Genomic DNA, 19536 nt, shown 5'->3' on the forward strand with positions numbered 1-19536 from the left:
GTAAAAAGCGATTTGTTTGCATTTCAATTTTGTGAATTTGTACCTCTTGGGGGACAAGATCGAAAACCTTATATTTTTGACATAATTAATTGAGTGAGTGTTCTTTGAATTACAAAACTGTCAAAACATTTATAAGTTTTGGTTCATAATTTAAATGTTTTTTAATGGAAAACATTTAATTGTATTTAAATGTGGCATTATTACAGCATGCATAATAACATATGTACATGTTTGCCTACTTTTAGGATCCGGAGTAAATAAATATAAAACCGTCATTTTACTTCATACATACAATAATTTTTTATTAGCTTAATTTTTTTTCATACAATTTTTAAAATATTAAATTTGTACTACACTTACAATTTGTCGATTTGTGTAGAAGAGTAGTAAGTGGTAAAAAGTTGTGGGTCTACTTCTGTAAAATATGATAACAAGTTAGGCAGTGATGAGGAAAGTCGCATATGATGGTGGGTGGACCTATATATTGTTGCATTTGTAGCCCACAAAGTCCTTGACATAATTAGCCACACTGCGATAAAATTCGACATCCACGCTTTCAATAAGCTGCGAGCTGAGCTTGCTGGCCACTCTAAAAATATTAGAGAACAGGATTAAAAAATTTGGATATGAAATATTTTTTTTTAATTTAAATAATAGCTATATTCCTACTTGGCATATATTTTCCATGGCGCTGAGCTGCGCGAATTATTGTAGAAACAGCTGCGATTGCAGTGGGCTTGGAAGCGGTTCCGATCCTGGACGAGCTGCTTCCACGGGTCAGTGGGGCTAGGATCAGTTGCGTTCTCGGATTGAATTTCCCGGAGATGAGGGGACTGCTCCTGGGGCGGAGCTCCCCCTGCCGCCCATGAACTCTGCTGCTCCCTTAGCTGATCCTTGTGGCGTCGCTGCTCCCGACAGTTAATCACCAGCTGCTTCTCCCGCTCCAGCTCCATCCGCTCCCGCATCGCCTGCTCCTGGCGCTCGTTCAGCGGATGATAATCCAGGGATTGCCCCAGAAAATTCCCGCCTGACTGATGCCGCCCTGGGCCCTGCTTTTGCAGCTCCATCTCCATGTAATCCAGCACCTTCTTCTCGTCCTTCAGCTCCTCCTCCAGAGTGCGGGAGAAGAACATCCGGCCATCGGGACCTCGCAGGACCTTCACCTCCTTGAAGCGCTCGTCGCCGGGACGCAGTTTCTGGCGCAGCTCCTGGCGCTCCTTCAGGTACCGATGCCCCTCCCAGAACTTCTCCCTATAAGGGGACTCGTCCAGGCTAAGGGGTCTGGGAATATGGGGAAGAAATCATAAGTTTTGATATTTGTATAATATTCTTGGGCTTTATTTGGGTCGTTACTTTATGGTATTTTCCATGTTTGATACATGGGTTCAATCAACACCCCTACCATGAATAGAAATGATAGTATCAAACCCAAACTTGTATCCCCTGTATAGATCAAGTTGAGTTATTGCATCAGCTTGGCTTTTGTCTGGGAAAGGGGTGCCCGGGGAGCCGTTGGCATTAGCTTTCATATGGGCTGCCGTCACGCAAGTTTTCTTACCCCTCCGGGAACTGCACCCGAGGTCCTCGGCGAAGACCCGATTCCCAATTCCCAAACAACCACCCAACTTCTCCCCTCCGCAGTGATAGTTGAAGTCAGGGCCTCAAGGCCAATGTCAAAAATAGGAAAATTGAAACAAATCGCACTGGCTTCACCCCTGTTTATAAATACCCTTTTAATAGCTGTTAGCATTAACCTTTTAATCTTCATTTAGTAAAATTTGCAAGTGAAAAAGAAGGGATTCCAAATGGAAGCTTTACGGGAATGCCTTCTATCTGAACACAATAGCAACCTGATAAATTAAAGTCAGAGGCCTAAAGGCCTTGAAATAAATCTCGCTGGCTTAACCCCTGTTTATAAATACCCTCTTAATGGCTGCTAGTATTAACCTTTAAATATTGATTACTTAACATTTTCAAGTGAAAAAGAAGGGATTCTAAATGGAAGCGATACAGAAGGGATTCTTCTATCTGACCACGATTGCAACCTCATAAATTGCAAGATATATATATGTTTTGCCTAAGGAAGTAAGAGTATATGTATAAAATTTAAATTATAGGAGATAATTTGATATTTTTTAATACTTAAAATGCCTCAAAATCCCACAATTAAGTTAATAAAATTAAATACCAACATATTAGAAATCATTTTATAACTCAAATTTTAAAGCATGTCCAAGCTAGAGTAGCCGGTTGGTGTGCAGAGTATGACGATGCGATTCATTCATTCATTTGTTCCCTTACTCTCAGCCTGGGTCACTGGGGTTAAGGTTGTGGCTCCCAGGCCTGCCTCTTCCCCCAATTTTTTTATTTTGGAAACACCCCCCTCCCACCAATCGCAGTGATAGCGCACGTAAATAATATGACACAATCAAACTGGGAAATGGAGAAGCCAAAAACCGTAGAAGAATTAATTAATAAACACCGCCCGATGAGGCAACCCTCTGGCGGAAAGAGGTGGCGATTCGTTCGCTAAATGGCAAAGCCAAATTTATTGATCAAACAAATAAAGCGCATCAGCAGCAGAAAAAATAGACTTGGCTAGGGAAAGAAAACAAAGTACCAGGGTGTAGAAAATGACGAAATAAATGGAGTTCTACACTTCCTTTAGGTGATATATCGAAAGGGCAAGGGTTTTTCGGAAGGTAGAGCCCACCACTATTTATAGCACCCCTGCTATTGACCGAAAATCGGACGATTGTCGAAGTTGGCTTGGGTAAATATAGCCACACACAGCCGGAGCACAGTATATGCACACCTTATATACGGCCATATATCGCGAATTCCAACTGCAAACAGTTGTCGATTAGCGCCCGGCGATCGTAGTGTTTGATTACGGGCCTTCTTCATATCAGCAAAAGACCAAATTGCAAAAAGCAAAAAAGGAAAGTGGTTGGAACTGCTAAGTTTGCACACCAGAGACAATAAAAGCAGGGAAAAAAGTCAAAAAATGTGAGACATGAGACATTGGCGGTGGGGCCAGTAATGACCCAAAAACCAGAACCATATAAAGCCAGTAATCCGAAATATCAGAGGGAGCGCAGCGTGGAGCCAGCGACCCTGAACTTGCCATTAGTCACCGACTTTGACTATCTTCACAGTTAGATACGACTAAGCCTCTCCGGCAGATAAGACGCTGCAAATTAAACCCTCCAAGTTCTATATTTGTTGTTGATTTAGTTAAAATGCAACGGCGTCGGATTCTCATGAAAACAATTAACAGAATTAAATGGAAATTAAACTGAATTAAAGCAGGCTCGGCTCTGGCACCTCTAGTCGTACAGTTGAGGGTACAAAAGTAGTATCCGAATTAGGGAGGTTTCCCTGGCCTGATGAGGTTTTGAAAAATGATAACGCGTTGTATAATATTTTAATGATCCACTCGGTCTTTTTTTGGATAACTAAGATGGAAAAACATGAAGGAAAAATGTTATTGTCGGCAAAAATCGGAGTCCTAAATATTCATTTTTTTGGCTGCTTTAATGAAAATAAAAGTGAAATTTTTGTATGTCATAGCTCGTTGAGCTCGTTGTTAATTTACTGTACTGATAAAAAGAAAATAAACGTTAGAATAATATAATAAATAATATTCGTAGCCATAATGTCCTTTTAATTTTTTTATAATTTAAAATAGCTCTTTATCTCCTAAATGGGAGCGCAATATTTTAATTTATGGGACTATATTGGATGCAATCAAATTGATAAGTTGATTGATAAATTGATAAATTCAAGCACAAAAAACGCTTGAAAGAAAAATTAATATTTAAATTATTATTTTATTAAATTTAATTTATTATATTAATTTTAATATATATTTTTTTCTTTAATATCTTTAAAATAAAATTAATTTTAATTTCGACTCAAGATAATTCTAAAAATTTTAATTCTGTTGGTATTTTAGTTAATGTAACCATAATTTCTTTGTAGGGTATTAAGAATGTCGAATACATTTCCAGGCGCAGTGCAGTCACCATAGAAAAGGGTCAAAAAGAGAGTGACGAAAGAGAGGGCTTCCGAGCCCCAACAAACGAAAACCAAACAAAAACCAAAACAACCAGAGGCCCTTGTACTTGTTGTTGTTGCTCCTGCTTAAGGTATTCTTTGCTGCTTTTGTTGTTCTTGTTGTTGTTGCCTAGACGCCGGCTGACGTGAATTAGTATGGGTAAATGAGCACATGAGTAACTCCATCGGCAGCGCCGCCGGCAGAGACGATGGCGTCAGCGGAGGAGCATTGCCAGCTGACTCCCACTCTCCCACTCTCGCCGGCCCCCCGCTCCCAGCCGCCCCCTCTCCCCCACTCTCTCCCACACTCTCTCAGCTGACGACCGGCGATGACATCATTTTGGCGCTGCCACTGCCTCTGCCGCGGCGCAGTCGCAGCCCCCAACGCCGCTGCCTCGCTAACAGTGGCGGTAAAACCAATAGCAGCTCAAATCACAGTCACTTTACAAAATGTTAACTTAACAATAAAAAAAAGAAATTTTAACAAAAATCAGCAAAAAATCAGTTTTCCAATCAGTCAAATTAAATAATATTTTGCAAGCAGCAAACAAAAACAAAAAACAAGATATTAGCTAACAGCAATAATCTCATACAAACGAAATAAAAAAAATTCCTTTTATAAATGATTAATAATTATTAATAATAAATTCCTACTTTTTTTAGTCAAGCAATAATATTGCGAACTTTGTGATACAACTATAGATCCTACTTGCTGCACCCCAGCTGTAAGTGGCACTTACAGCTTCTGGAGAAACACTATTTGATTATTATTTTTAGATATTGCTGCCACCTGGGTAGCCAAGCGAAACCGTAACCATTATACCGTTTGAACCGTAATAACCGAATCAATTTTATAACCGCAACTGAAAAAGCTAACTAATATTGATTTTAAATTAGATTTTTTTTAACTTTCCCCTATCAAATTATTTCCTGAAGAGATAAAACCTACTATTATTTAATTTCTTTTCTCATTTTATCCTTTAAAATATCGCTAGTTTTTTGAGGTGTTTCGAGTAAAAACTCCTAAATACTATTTCCAGCTTGTTAGGCATACTCACAGCATCTGGAGCAGCATGAGCATGGTGTCCCGGGAGGGATCTCCGGTGGAGCTGGCCACAATGTCCACGACGCCCTTGTCGTGCTGCCCGGTCCGCTGCAGCAGCTCCAGCAGCGCATCCCGCTTCTCCGGCGGCAGGCACTGCGGGTTCTGGACGAGCGGTACGACATGGGGCAGGTGATCGCGACCCTGATCCTCTGCAGACCCAATGGCGATCCTTGAATAGGATCGCGATCCGCCGTAGTTCCCCCGAGCGCTGAGCATTGGCGAACCAGCTGGCACTGGTGGTGGCTGCGCCATCTGGCGGCTGGCCCCCTTGGCGACCTTGGGGCCGCCCCTCCTCCGGGCAAGGTCGGCGGGCGGAGGGGGTGGCTGATAGTCGCCGGACCGCTCGATCCGCGAGAGCAGCAGCTCCAAGTGCTGGTGGGCCTCCGCCATGGACTTCTTCTTCAGGGGATGAGCGAATTGAGTGGGCTGAGCGCGTTGAGGGGGTGGGCTTGGGGGGCCGGCGAGGTGGGGACACAGGTAGGAGTCGACCTTGGCGCGGACGGTCCGCAGGCATGGGCGGGTCTTGCGAGCAGCTGCAGGCGGAGGAGCAGGTCTTCGAAGAGTGGGTGGTGGCTGCGGCTGCGGCTGAGTGTACTGGAACTGATTCCGGGTCTTGACCTCCGGTCGACGACTCCGCTGTGCCACCGATCGACGCTCCTTGGCGGGCTGGTCTTCCTTATAGGGATTGGAGAGGCCAAGGACCTGGAAACAGTGTGATAATATGTAAAATAATTCGAAATAATGTTCTATATTATATTATTTGATAATATTAACATACGTTCTTATTTTATATTTTGAATATATAAAATAGTTTGAATATATATTATATCTATAAGAACTTGGAAAATTATGATAGCTAATAAGAGTATGATGAGTAATATGAAATTAGATTACATATTTTGAGGAAAGAATATCATATTATAAATATATATAAACTACTATTTATAAATAATTACATTTAAAGTAAAAAAATTTTGGAAAAAAATATATATATAAACCGTAAAGTATACTTAATAAATGGGTTAAACAAGTTATGGCATAAATAACGAAATGCTATTATATCATAAGATATATGATATGTTTTTATCTCAAGGGTTTCATAGAAAGTATTATTTGATAAAATATAAACAAATTATTTCGGGAATATTATAAGGAGTGTAAATACTGTAGAGACTATAGGAAACAAATTATTCCAGGAATTATATTATACTTATTTATCAAATATTTTTTATGTTATACATAAAATGCCAAGATTTTATTTAGGGATAGAAATAGAATAGAATTTTAAGGATTATTGCAAGGTAAAATAGTAGTATTTTGGAATAGTAAGTTTGCTTTTAAAATGGTATTATTAAAAAACAGTATTAAAATGGTTAAGTAAACATTATATAGGTACATAAATGGTAAAATATCCCCAACTATGATTTGAGGCACAATGTGTCCTAGAATTATAATGATAGACCTTACCCTGGCGGAGAGTACTTGCCGCGGTGGCCTGGGGACCAGTGGCATCCGTTGGGCATCCCTATCCCGCCGGCTCTGGCTGGTGGTGTTACTGCTGGGCTGCACCATGGCGATGTTTCCGCCGGCGGGCGGCGGAGGTCGGCTCCTCTTGGCGCCGGAAGTGGGGGCCGAGAGGGGGGCGGAGGAGGACGTGGGGGCGGCACTCCTGTGCCGCTGACTCCTGGCGGTCGCCGCCGACTCCTTGCGGCCACTGCGCCTGCGCACCAACTGACGCGACGCCGATGGCGGCAGCGCCGGCAGCAGCAGCTCCGGCCCCACCAATTCCAATTCCATGCCGCCGCTGCTCCTCCTCTGCCGCTCCTCAGCCGCTGCGCTGCCTCGCACGCCGACGGTCGGCGGTTCAGTGTCAGTTTCTTGGTCGACGCTCGCCGGTTCGGTTCGCTTCGATCCGATCCGAAATACAACACTCCAGATACTATTTACTAGATACGATTCGCGCTGCCTTCCTCTTTCGCGGGACTCACTTTTTCGCGGTCTGCCAAAGTTTCGCGTGTTTCGCTGCCGCCACTGCCCTTTCTATCCCGGTTTTCTCAACTGAAATTTGCACGGTACACAAAACAAACAATAAACAAACAAAAAAATCTACGCAAAATTCGAGGGGAACCTATTAATATTTGCTGCAATTACTTAAATCGTTTGAAGCCGTCTGGTTTTTGTGTTTCGAAGTTGCCTTTTTATTGACAGCCTTTGCTGAGGGGGTTACTTTGTTTTGACGAGGTGTGATTGGGCGGTTTCCAGTTGCTAATAAAAAATACATGCCATAATGTGATAGAACTTTTAGAGGAAAAAGTTTGATAATATTTAAAAACCAAAAAATAACCTAATAGATCAGATTATTTTTTGTTATTTTGGTAAATTACTTTGTAGAAGTAACTAAACGAACGAAGTAACTAAATTTTGTAACTTAAAAACTAGTACTTTTATTTAAAATATTCCTTAAATAATTGCAATTTGTTAGATGATTCTTTATATTGAGCGTTTTTTTCTTTTTAGATTTTTGTGTTTAATCTAGAAATTTCTAAATTTTTGGAAGTTTTGGAAGGACTATCAGTATTATTATTTATAATATTTCTTAAGTAATTGAGACCTTTTACATGTTTTTTTGAATTATTTTGGCTAAAAGTATTTATATTTTGAATGTTCCCTAAATTTTGGAATTACTTGGTTTTAATTTAGAAATTTGACAAAAGAAGTAACTAAATTTTAAATATTCCATACAATTTCGATTTTAATTCTCGTAGATGATTTATCTTTAGGAACTCCTGAGGTGTTTAATCTATAAGTATTACAAAGGCAGAAACTTTGCTAGTTGAAAAAATGAATAGTATAATGCAGTATGTATATTTAAATGTTTTCCTAGAAGTGATTAAATGTTAAATATTTTTTAAAAATTCCTATGGGTGGCTGTGAAATATTTGTTTTTATTTTTCGCTTGCGAATTTCCACTCAGCAGCTTGTTTTCCCCCAAAACCACACGTTCCTCGTAACTAATGTCAACCATATTTTTTTGATATTTTTTTGAAGTTCAAATTTCAACGGAAAAGCACTCAAGCAACGGCAGCAAGAGCCCCTACAAAATGGTAAGTGAAACATTTGAACCATTTTTGGGGGAAAGAGTGGCCTGTGGGAGGCTGGGTGCTCCGCATCAAATCACTTTCCAACTGGTCGCCCAGCTGGCTGTCCCAGACCCAATCCCAATCCCATTCCGACTCCCAGTCCCAGTCTCCGGCGTGGGCGTCTTTCAAACAGGTTGGAGATCGGAGATTGCCCATACTCCGCGTTGGCCACCCATTCAGCTTGTGTGTTGGCTGCTTGGATTTTCCGCTTTCGGCTTTTGGGTTTTCAGCCTTTTCTGTTTTCCATGTGCAAGATTCATGGCACAAGTGTGTGAGCGGAATTTTGAGAGTGTCAACTGGCAGCGAAATCAACTGAAACCAACTGAAATTGTCATCCATCTGGCTTTGGGCTAACCAAAAAAAAACAAACAAAAATAAAATTCACGCACGCTCGAATATGGCCTGCCTTGCCATATTAGACTTTATGTTAATTACCATACTAAAAATAAAAAATACAAAATAGTGAGCCCGCGAAAAAGCGATTTTCAAGAGTTACCAAGTGACTGCCAAGTGGGCGTTCCGAGTCGTGTTTTGGAAAATATTCGAGTTGCGAAGAGTGTTTATCAGTGGGCGAAAGCAAAAGTGGCGGATTAAGGGCCCGCTTTCCATATATATGCACACACGCTTTGTTTACACAGCATTTACCGACCTAAGGTTAAGCTAAGCCCAGAACATCTCCGTTCCGATGATATCATGCCTCGCCTTTTACACACACAAAGTATCATCAATTTACAAAGCGATTTATTCGTTGTCCGCTTAATAAAATGAGCCATATAAATCAGCCGCTTCGGCGAGCCTGCTTAGCCAGAAGGTTTCCAAGAGTCATCACCATTATCGTCATCATCGCCAGGCCACCCTACGATGATCTTGATCGGGATCGGGAGAGGGTGATGATGGTCTCCGGTCGACTTATAAATGGTTTGGCTATAAAGTTGGTTCGGAAATGGATGCCAGCTCTTGGGCTTGGCCCTTTTCTAAGATCCCCAAGCTGTTAGACTTTGGCTTTGCGATCTCTAAATAGTCCCGCTTATAGTTGAATGAAAAATGTGTATAAATATGTATAGTATAGTATGTCCAACAAGCCGATTGTCTAGCTGAGGTTATCTGGGTTCCAAAGAAACTGGGGCTTTGTAAAGGCGGCTAAACAACCTATTAATAATAGGCCTATTGTTTTGATGGCTCTTTTGGTTTGCTTCATTTTAAAACCCCTATAACTGGATTTTAATTCACTTTAGAATACACTGATAAGAAGATGTAATCAAAGTGCAACATTTGGTAGTAAATAATTAAACTAAATTGAAATATAATAATAATAAAAGGCTTGATTACACTTGATGATATTACAATAAAGGTAAATATATTTGTTTTCTTATTAGATAATTAATTTTAATATTTAATGTCTTAAAAAAAGATAATTTCATATTGAAATTCAATTTCAAAAACTTTTATATATTATATTTGTTAAACTAAACAATTGAAAATGTTTACAAAATATGTATAAAACTAAATCTGAATTTCTTCGACCTACTACATCTTTTTACCACTTCACAGTTTAAGTAATTTAGGACCTCAAATCCCATTTTCCGATCCCTCTTCCTGTTGCCATACGTTATTTTCTTATGTTTTCTTTAATAAATTGTGCTAACTATATATTTCTGTAAATTTATGCCATGCTTCCTTTCGCCTTCGTCTATTTCAGCCGATCTTCAAATACAATCTAACTTTTTCTGCTTTTCGTTGGGACTTAAATGCTCGGCCATAATCCGCTCCATCGATCTTCCTGCACACTGTCTTATTTATATACAATTTTCGCCGTACATTACAAAGCCATTTCGGCATCTCACTCGCAGTTTAGGTGGGATAAACGGCCATTACGCATACGCATAGTGGGCCACGCGTTTGGGGTGAGTGTGCGGGGGCTTCTGCGCATCGGCGGCTGCCGGTGCCCACGAATTTTGCGATCCAAGGCGATGTATATTCCAAAGACCATGTAGCGTGTGTTGCGCTGCTCCTCGCTGATTGACAACTCTGATTGATGGCCGCAGAGCCGGCAACAACAACAATCGAGAGCACTTGACGCCACCCCCGCGAACCGCCACCCAGTGCCGCTGTAAACTTCGCTCTGCCCCCAATGATTCATGCACTCAATATTTTAATTATCGCCTATGAATAAACAAAAAAGTAAAATTGTTTTCGACTTGTTGGCCGGTGGCCTCTGATGTATTGTTTTCATATTTGCTTTTTGTAATTGCTGGGTGATTTTTCCTTTTCATCTGTTTGGCTTGTTTTGCTGCTTTTCCGGGCGAAAAATATTGGAATCGCTTGCAGTATTGCGGCAATTAACTGATAAGAAATGCAAATCGTCAACAGAAACGTAATAAACGTGAAAATTGCAATTCGCAATGCACTGAGTAAGCAGAAGATGGGGGACACTGGGTTAAATGGCAGCTTGGGGCTTAATCAGTTCAGTCCATGGATTCCGATTTGGTTGAGCTGGGCTTCGTTAAGAAGGTCATTGAACTGGGGATACACAGAGAACAATTTTACGGGATAAAGTTACCGGTGCGGATAGTTACCTCACTGTAAAAAATGTGAAAAACTTTAGAAATATAGATTCGTACATTCTTGTTGCTTTGGCAGTAATATTGCCATATAATGGTAACTTGTGCGTATTTTTATGTTTAAATAATATAGTTATATCGTTTTTAAAATTTATAAATAGAGGGTGCATATAACAGTTGCTTTGCTTACTTATTAATTGTAGAACTACCATAAAATAGTAAGATGTGCTCATTTTGTTCTTGATAGAGTAAATATTTTGTTGGTGAAATTGACAGAACATATTAACAACTTTTAAAAATATATATACAATATATAATCATTATATACAGTTATATTTGGTGACTTTTTAAAAGTAAGATTACCATAAAATGGTAAGTTTTGGTTTTTTTTTTGGTAAATTTACAGTTTTTTTATTGATAAATTCTACTTAAAAGTTATATTTATGTTTTTATTTACTCTGATTTCGGAGTATTTCGTTGTTGAGAGAGGAACTACTTTGTTGGTGAAATTGACAGAACATATTAACAACTTTTAAAAATATATATACAATATATAACCATTATATACAGTTATATTTGGTGACTATTTAAAAGTAAGATTACCATAAAATGGTAAGTTTTGGTTTTTTTTTTGGTAAATTTACAGTTTTTTTATTGATAAATTCTACTTAAAAGTTATATTTATGTTTTTATTTACTCTGATTTCGGAGTATTTCGTTGTTGAGAGAGGAACTACTTTGTTGGTGAAATTGACAGAACATATTAACAACTTTTAAAAATATATATACAATATATAACCATTATATACAGTTATATTTGGTGACTATTTAAAAGTAAGATTACCATAAAATGGTAAGTTTTGGTTTTTTTTGTTGGTAAATTTACAGTTTTTTTATTGATAAATTCTACTTAAAAGTTATGTTTATGTTTTTATTTACTCTGATTTTGAAGGATTTCGTTGTTAAGAGAGTAACTATTTTGTTGGTGAAATTGACAAAACATACTAACAACTTTTAAAAATATATATACAATATGTAACAATTATATACACTTATATATTTGGCGACTATTTAAAAGTAAGATTACCAAAAAATGGTAAGTTTTGATTTTTTTTGTTGGTTAAATTTACAATTTTACAATTTACTCTGATTTTGGAGTATTTCGTTGTTGAGAGAGTAACTACTTTGTTGGTGAAATTGACAATTATGGTTTGGTTATCTTTCGTATTGGTAAACTTAATTCCAATTCTAAAAGTTTTTGTGTGTACATCTACTGTGACTTTGGAATACAATATGTTGCTGCGTTTCGCTGGTTTAAACAATATCAACTCGCCTGGCTAATAACATTTTGTTTTATTTTGTTTGTTTGTTTGCTGCCCATTAAGCGCTAAACATTTTGCTTAATTATTTTTTGCCTGGCTTTTTGTCTTTTTTTGGTTTTTGTATTCTGGTGGTGTGGCCTTTTGTTATTGTTTTCTTTATCCAAGCAAACTCATTTGAAGTGTGCGAAAGCCGCTGCCCTTGGCCCCCTAAGAGTGCCCCCTCTCTTTCTTTCGTCCTCTGCCCGTCTCTTTCTCCCGGCCTATGGCCATCCCTCTCCCCCGTGCGTGTTTGTTTAATTCGGTTCTAACTCTAGCGATGATCTAAGTGAGACGTCGTCGAATGCAGAAAGAAATGCTTGTTGCCGCTGCTACATCTGGCGCAAAACTTTAAACAAGACCAAAACCAAAAAAAGCAAGCCAAAATAGAGAGGAAATCGGAGGAAATGTGCGTTTAATTGGTGCAAATTAAATTTCACAAAATGACCGCACACACGTCGAAATGTAAATAAAATCGAGAAAATCCTCTTGCAATTTGGCGGATATTTCACTTTATTTCCATTATTTATGGCCGCCTTTTGCTGCATTTTTATTACCAATCGCTGCGGCTCCCCCTGTGAACCGTTTATGGCGGCTGGCACCTTGGCCAACACCCCTCTTTTTGGCCAACTTCCTTGGCGGCTCCTCAGGTGATAATGGCCCAAACGTGCCAGCCCAGTAATGTTATGGCTGGCCAGGCCAAGAGCTAATGGCTGAGCATGGCCAACAAAAAAGGGCGAAAGTGGAGTGTTGGCCCTAAAAAACACAATTACGGCTAATTTCGGCAGGTGTTAACAGCCAAAGAAGCCCTGGGCTTGCCTATTAAAAACTGCATACTTTTGGGGTGAACTTTCATCTAAACATTTGCTTTCGGAAGGCAGTTGGCTTTTAATTTTTACAGCTTTGGCCTTTTTATATATTTAACAAATTTGTTATAATGACAAAAAATGTATATTCCATTTTTTTTGTATTTATTAGTACCGATAGAGGTTTTTTTTGGAAATTCAAAGGACAAATATTATCTTTTAATTATTTAAATTTGAGCATATTAAAATATTTAAGTAATTTATTTTCAAGCTAAAAAATGAAAATTAAAGTTTGCAAACGATTTTTTTATATAAAAAAGGTTTATATAATTCTAACATTTTATTTCATATTGATAGACTAAAAAGATTAATTATTAGCTTTAACTGTTGCACTCTAAGCCTTCTTAGCCTTCTTATTTGTGACCAAAAAAAAATTAGTTAAAGCTAGTAACCTTTCCCTTAAAAATATAGTTAACAGTGAATATTTGATTAATAAATTTGTTTACATTTTATTTCATACGTGTAGGCACTTAAACGATTTGATAGGACATTTATAAGGAACATTGATTCGGAGTCCGAAATTTAGAAAACATCCAAACAGGGGATTGCTTACCTGAAAAGTAAGACCCAGAACGTTCGCCTCCCACAACTTTGGTGGCAACCCTCTTGGCCAACTCGTTAATGTATAATATATTAATGTTATTATTGGTGCTGCTTGTAAATGATTTTACGCTGATGCTCATCGCTCATTGTTGTATTATATGTATTGTAGTACACCGCATATATGTGTATATTTTAATATTCCCGCTGTGGCCTTTGGTATTGGGTTACGTAAAATCGCACCGCCAGCTGTCTCTGCGGTTTTTGAACTTGCTGATGAGCTGGGGCCCAGATGAGTCGTCTCATCCGAGTCCGCCCGCTCCCAGAAAATTCGCCCAGAATTATGGTGTATTATGAAATATTTGAAGTACGTGATTTTCATTTGAAATGTGCGAAATTAATGGCTTCTATCCCCTGTTTTTGTTCCTTCTTCCAGTCGGAGCCGTCCGTCTGTCACAAGTGCAATGAGGTCATCGAGCAGCGCATCATCACGGCCCTGGGGATGACCTGGCACCCGGAGCACTTCGCCTGCAAGGACTGCCACCGGCCCATCTCGGAGGCCACCTTCAACATCCAGGCGGACGAGCCCGTCTGCTCCGACTGCTTCGTGAAGAACTACTCGGGCACCTGCTTCGGCTGCAAGAAGCCCATCCTGGAGGTAGGGATCCATTATTATCTTCTTAATTAAAACTAAAATTAATTTGGCTTTATAAAATGATTAAATATGAAATATTAAATGTAAAGTGGGTTATATTAATATTAACTTCTAAATTAAAAAAATTTCTTTGGGAAAAAGAAGTTTATGAAATGGTTAAATATTCATCGTATCTTATATTAATTTTCAATTCTAAATTAAATTTAATTTAATTGACATAGCAAGTGTATAAAATTCCTAAATATTGATCGGATATTCAAATTTTTAACTTTAATTAATTAAAATTAAAATGTTATGTATTTATTATTATAGTTTTAATATGTTTGATACGTCTGCGTATTGAACTAAAAGTAAAATATAAGAATATACAAAAATTCTGACTACTCTATAATTTTTATCAAACCTTTAAATAATTATAGTTATAAAGGATTTTTTTAAGTAAGCTTAAGTTTTCCCTATTTCCAACATAATGTCCTCATTGTACTGTTTATATCATTTAAGTCTGTCAGATAATGTACTTCAATACTCGCTCACTCCCTGTCCAAGTTGTTTGCTTCCGGAAATTCCCCATGAACTCGATTAGAAGCCAAATGCTTTTCGAAGGAGGTGCATTATAAATACTCATATTTGTACTTCCCATCTGCGCTTATTTTTCCCTAATAACCGCATCGTCTGTTTGCCATAAACTAAGCCGCTTTATGAGCGTCGTTGTAATGAATACTGTCAACATTTATCTAGATGCGCCATAAAACCACTTGGATATCTGCTCGCATATGCTTAGTGACGATTTAATTAAGGAAGTGATTGCGGTTCGCGAATTTAGACATTTCCCAAGCACGCAAGAAAGTATCCGAATATTCCCATTTTCATATAAGCTTAAACGCTTACGGAGGCATTCAACTTTACACCTTCAAAACTGAAAGCCAAAACTGCACTTTTAGCACTTTTAGAAATAATAAAAATCGAATAAATATTTTAATTGCCTTTTGGGAATTGGATGCCGAAACTTTTGGCGATGCTTAAACCTTTTCATATACCATAACGAACCAATATTTTTCCAGCATATTAAGTTGAGTATGAGTAATGATGATGAATAATCACCTAACTCTTCCGTGTTTATTTTAGAATTATTCGGAAAACCCTAACGTTTTCTATGCAAAACATAAGTTAAAACATTATTTGCACTTTATGGATGTCTAAAAATACTTCTTCCCGGGAATTTTCTCTTGCCAATTATTTGGAGAGCATTTATTATTCCACTTCTGCTGTTTAAGTTTGCGCAAGGTCGGGCTGAACTCATCGTGGGTGTGTGCTCGATTGATTGGCTTTGATTATGATTATAAATATTTCTATATATGCACATCATGTGCACTATTGGTTATTGGAAGTAAATGGGTCTTTGGCTGATTTTATTTTTTATTTATTGAACAGCTTGAAAGTATGCTATTGACAAGTATGCCTTTACTAAACAATTTACTAAACAATATATTTTATTGAGTTCCATTTAAAATAATTTTTCATATAATTTATAAAAAAAAATTTTAAAGAAAAATTGGTTTTAGCGCTCGTGAAAGGTGCCTGCAAGTATGCTATGAAATATTTTGAGAGTGACGTTCGTTGTTCTATGCATACTTGTATGCACGTTTTTTAGGTGATTTCGAAACACCAGATTTTTTAGAAATTACGATTTTGAGGCTTAAGGTCAGAGCTGCTTGTTGTTTTACTTATAAGTTAGCTATTAGATTTTAATCTTAATTAAGGTTAATACAAATAATTCAATTAAATTTGATCTTGAAAAACAATGAATATAGCTTAGATATAAATCATTTATTTTTTGTAAAAGTTATTATAAATTATGATTATCACTAATTATAAATTATTACCCAAACAGCGCACCATCAAGGCCATGGAGCAGTCCTGGCACGAGGAGTGCTTCGTGTGCAACGGCCCCTGCAAGAAGCCGCTGGTGGGCACCTCCTTCTACGAGCGGGACGGGCATCCCTACTGCCGGGCGGACTTCGAGCAGCTGTTCGCCGCCCGCTGTGCGGGATGTGGTCAGCCGATCACGGAGAACGCGATCGTGGCCCTGAACGCCAAGTGGCACCGCGAGTGCTTCAAGTGCAAGGTGATTGCCCCTGAAATGCATCTTTAATTCCATCTATTATAATGGAACAATTATTTTTGAACCTTCAGAAGTGCGGCACTCCCATCACGGCCAGCTCCTTCGCCGTCGAGGACAACAAACCCCTGTGCACGGCCTGCTCCGGCTAGAAATCGGGAACCAAGCCCCTTACCAAACCTTACAATTCACTTCGATATCCATGTATATTATCTACTCTTATGGTATTTGTAGTAATCCAATTTGTTGAACCCAATCCCAATCCCCGAGAGCAAAGCAAGGCAAGGTCGTGGAAATGGAAAATGGATAATGAAAATTCCACGCCACCGGAGGGAGGGGAAATTTAATTTTTTGATGGACAGGAACATGAGAAGTGCATTCGATGGGTGGCGACGAGCGGAGTGGGGGGGTTGTTAATGCTTAAAATAATTGTAATTCTCCTTAGTCGATATACTATATATACGCCTGTCTACCTGTCCCTCTCTATCTCACTCTCGCACATCTCCCCTCCGCAAGCCACCCACAACGATCCTCTCTCGAAATTCTCTAGATCGTTTTCGTACTGCACAAAGTATCTGATAAATGGTATATAAATAAAACATTAATCTTGAATCATTGTTGATATCTCTTACAAAATAAATAAAATACAAACAAGCTTTGATTGTACTTTTCTGGGAACCATCAGTGGTTATTGTGGCCATAGACTTATGGAGAAAATGGAATTATGTGGGTTAAGCAGGAGCAAGACTCTAAAAATGTTGATCTAGTTTAAATAAAAATACAAAGTCAATATTTATAATACTTACCTATGAAGGAGTATAGTCAATTCTAGCCATGAAATGGCTTCCTCAAAATCCCTAGAGCCAATAAATTCAAAGAATTTGTTTTGTTTTATTAGCAAAATATTTTAAAGGACTTTAAATCTTCTTATAATTTTCTTTTCTTTCTGTTAAAGGTAGTTTCAATTTTGTTGGCACATTTTGTTATTTTATTTGTGTTTCATAAAAGGGTTACAAGGATTTCGTGAGTGAAATATTCAATTTCCTATGCTCAATCAGAACACAACATGTAACTTAATATTTTAATTAAAAAAAAAACATACACTAAGGATGTCTGCATCTAATATATTTCCAAGTGTTCTTAACGACAATTGTCTTTAATTCGTCTTGTTGAATCGCTCGCCGAGATTCATCCCCTTGATGAGCGTGTAGAGCGAAAATGAGAACTTGGCTATCTGAAAATACAGAACAAAATAATAGGAGTATTTTTCAAAAAATTGGTACTTTTAAAGTCAAAATAATATGGTGTTTGTCAGCATAGGTAGCAAGCTGCTCAAATTAGTCGAAAAAATGGTATTTGCGAATGAAATTTGAATCTCGTATTTTTGGCAAAAATCTAAATCTCGATATTTTGACCAAAATCGAAATCCCATTTTAAATATCCGTTTTTTGGCTGCTATAAACAAACTAAAAGTCAGATCGAGGAATAGTATACCTCGTTTCTTAATCTCCCATCTATTGGCTATTTAAATCGGAACATTGTTGATTATAGAGATTTTTCGAAAACATCTTTATCCACCTTACAAAAATTGAAAAATATATTGGGATTGATAGCAGAGGTACCAGCTGCTCGAACTTGATTTGGCTAAACTACGATTGAAAAACCGCAAAAATAAGTACTTTTTACTATGATTTTTAACACTGTTTTCGGTAATTTCAAATTATTTTTAAAGGAAGCTCCCTGCTCCCTGCTCCCGTACTCACACTGAAGTAGGTGGCCAGGTTGATGGGGAACAGCTTCATGGCCGTCAGCGTGATGGGCTGCTGGGCGCGGTGCAGGTAGTAGAGGAGCATCTTGCGGAACCGGGCGCTCTGGCCCAGCCACTGGCACTGGAAGATGGCCAGGGCCAGCTTCTCGTTGTCCAGCATCAGCGAGGTGGCCTGGTAGCAGCACGGGGCCGTCTGCAGGGTCACGGCCATCAGGTAGATGATCGAGGCTATCTTGGTGTTCGTGTTGGCGAAGATGAAGATGTTGATCATGGTGGTGCCCATGATGGCGGCGGTGATCAGGAACTGGACGAATATGGTCCGCGAGATCACCGGGCTGATGCAGCCGAGCAGCTGCAGCACCGTCTGGTGGTCCACAATGCAGCGCTGCAGCTCCTCGCAGTGCTCCTCCTGCCGCCGCTCGTCCGGAAAGATCTCCATCTGACCCAGCTTCGCATCCCGGCCCAGCCGCTCGACCCTCCTGGCCAGCAACTGCACCTGCATCCGCACCACATACAGGTAGATCACGGCGTAGACATCGTCGCTGGCCTGGTGCAGGCACGTCCAGTTCATGATGATGAACTCGATCCAAGCCTGGATGCAGAACTGCAGCTGGGAACGCTGCCAGTCCAGGCCGGGCAGATAGAGGGCATAGGGCGGCTGGCCCAGGAGAAAGGCACACACAAAGGTGGAGGAGGAGTAGATGGCATAGCAGATCTGGTAGAACCAGACCAGGCGGTTGCAGAACCTCACCGCCTCGACGATCAGCTGGAACTCCTCCCGGTCGCGGCATCGGGCATCCAAGGCGGCCAGGTGCAGCTCCGCCCGCCGCAGCAGCGGTAGATTCCAGGCCAAGGCCACTATCTTGGCGGGCAGGATGACCGCGTCAATGGCCACCTGGGCGGAGGTCAGCACCTGGGTGATCTCCATGCCTCCCATGTAGCGGTAGCTGATCACAAAGCAGGTGGGCACCACCAGCAGCTGCCAGATGTACATGACCACCGAGAAGCAGCGGTAGATTCGCCGCCAGGTGCTGCTCTTCGTGGGGCGACTGCCGTCCGGAGCCTGCATGCCCAGGGCGTAGAAGCAGTTGAAGAGATTCCTGAAGGCCTCCCGGGACTCGGGCCGCTCCTCCCTTATGTTCACTGCCCTAACCTTTTGACCGCTCACCTTCATGGCTGGCACACTTTTGAGGCCTCCGAAAACGGGAAAGACCCCTTTTATAGGCCCTCCTTTTGGAAGAAAAGTTTACCCTCTAGTCTTTTGTTTTTTTTTTTCTATAAAAAATAGTTTTTATTTTCGCATTTTGGTCTCTGAATGATTTAAATGAATCGTCAATTGTTAATTGCTAATTTGTACATAACATAA

At 39.5% G+C, this 19536-nt stretch overlaps 3 protein-coding genes across 5 annotated transcripts; 1 reads left to right on the plus strand and 2 right to left on the minus strand.

The window, feature by feature from the left end:
* Window positions 1–281: 281 nt before the first annotated feature.
* Window positions 282–7039, minus strand: LOC108032966 (uncharacterized). The gene is made up of 4 exons (XM_017107037.3): window positions 6632–7039; window positions 5118–5866; window positions 670–1281; window positions 282–589 (listed from the first exon to the last, which is right to left on the minus strand). The coding sequence occupies exons 1-4, from the start codon at window positions 6959–6961 to the stop codon at window positions 478–480; spliced, it is 1803 nt and encodes a 600-aa protein (XP_016962526.3). The 5' UTR covers window positions 6962–7039; the 3' UTR covers window positions 282–477.
* A 1-nt stretch (window position 7040) lies between these two features.
* On the plus strand, window positions 7041–17056 carry LOC108033194 (transforming growth factor beta-1-induced transcript 1 protein). 3 transcript variants are annotated; one of them, XM_017107438.3, is made up of 5 exons: window positions 7041–7236; window positions 8213–8268; window positions 14065–14286; window positions 16175–16408; window positions 16477–17056. In XM_017107438.3, exons 2-5 carry the CDS (start codon window positions 8266–8268, stop codon window positions 16552–16554), a joined length of 537 nt encoding a protein of 178 aa, XP_016962927.1. In that variant the 5' UTR covers window positions 7041–7236; window positions 8213–8265; the 3' UTR covers window positions 16555–17056. The 3 variants fall into 3 exon arrangements, 2 of the variants coding, with proteins under 2 accessions (XP_016962927.1, XP_043949212.1); XM_044093277.2 differs by lacking the exons at window positions 7041–7236; window positions 8213–8268 and adding an exon at window positions 13858–13995; XR_007763251.1 differs by lacking the exons at window positions 14065–14286; window positions 16175–16408; window positions 16477–17056 and adding an exon at window positions 10004–10022 and having other exon boundaries at window positions 7090–7236.
* Window positions 17057–17517: 461 nt separating this feature from the next.
* On the minus strand, window positions 17518–19344 carry LOC108032967 (odorant receptor 7a). Its single transcript, XM_017107038.2, has 2 exons — window positions 18166–19344; window positions 17518–17636 (listed from the first exon to the last, which is right to left on the minus strand). Exons 1-2 carry the CDS (start codon window positions 19342–19344, stop codon window positions 17559–17561), a joined length of 1257 nt encoding a protein of 418 aa, XP_016962527.1. The 3' UTR covers window positions 17518–17558.
* Between the last annotated feature and the right edge of the window lie 192 nt (window positions 19345–19536).

This window comes from Drosophila biarmipes, chromosome X, assembly GCF_025231255.1.
Source record: "Drosophila biarmipes strain raj3 chromosome X, RU_DBia_V1.1, whole genome shotgun sequence".
In the NCBI taxonomy this organism is placed as follows: Eukaryota; Metazoa; Arthropoda; class Insecta; order Diptera; family Drosophilidae; genus Drosophila; species Drosophila biarmipes.

Excerpts from the sequence above, each read along its gene's own strand:
- LOC108032966 (XM_017107037.3), bottom strand. The coding sequence starts at position 6,961 with ATGGAATTGGAATTGGTGGGGCCGGAGCTGCTGCTGCCGGCGCTGCCG. Across the intron at positions 5,867-6,631 it reads GGCAAGTACTCTCCGCCAGG|GTCCTTGGCCTCTCCAATCC; the intron begins GTAAGGTCTATC and ends CACTGTTTCCAG. Across the intron at positions 1,282-5,117 it reads CTCATGCTGCTCCAGATGCT|ACCCCTTAGCCTGGACGAGT; the intron begins GTGAGTATGCCT and ends CCATATTCCCAG.
- LOC108033194 (XM_044093277.2), top strand. The coding sequence starts at position 13,921 with ATGAGTCGTCTCATCCGAGTCCGCCCGCTCCCAGAAAATTCGCCCAGA. Across the intron at positions 14,287-16,174 it reads GCAAGAAGCCCATCCTGGAG|CGCACCATCAAGGCCATGGA; the intron begins GTAGGGATCCAT and ends TTACCCAAACAG. Across the intron at positions 16,409-16,476 it reads GCGAGTGCTTCAAGTGCAAG|AAGTGCGGCACTCCCATCAC; the intron begins GTGATTGCCCCT and ends TTGAACCTTCAG.
- LOC108032967 (XM_017107038.2), bottom strand. The coding sequence starts at position 19,344 with ATGAAGGTGAGCGGTCAAAAGGTTAGGGCAGTGAACATAAGGGAGGAG. Across the intron at positions 17,637-18,165 it reads ACCTGGCCACCTACTTCAGT|ATAGCCAAGTTCTCATTTTC; the intron begins GTGAGTACGGGA and ends CTGTATTTTCAG.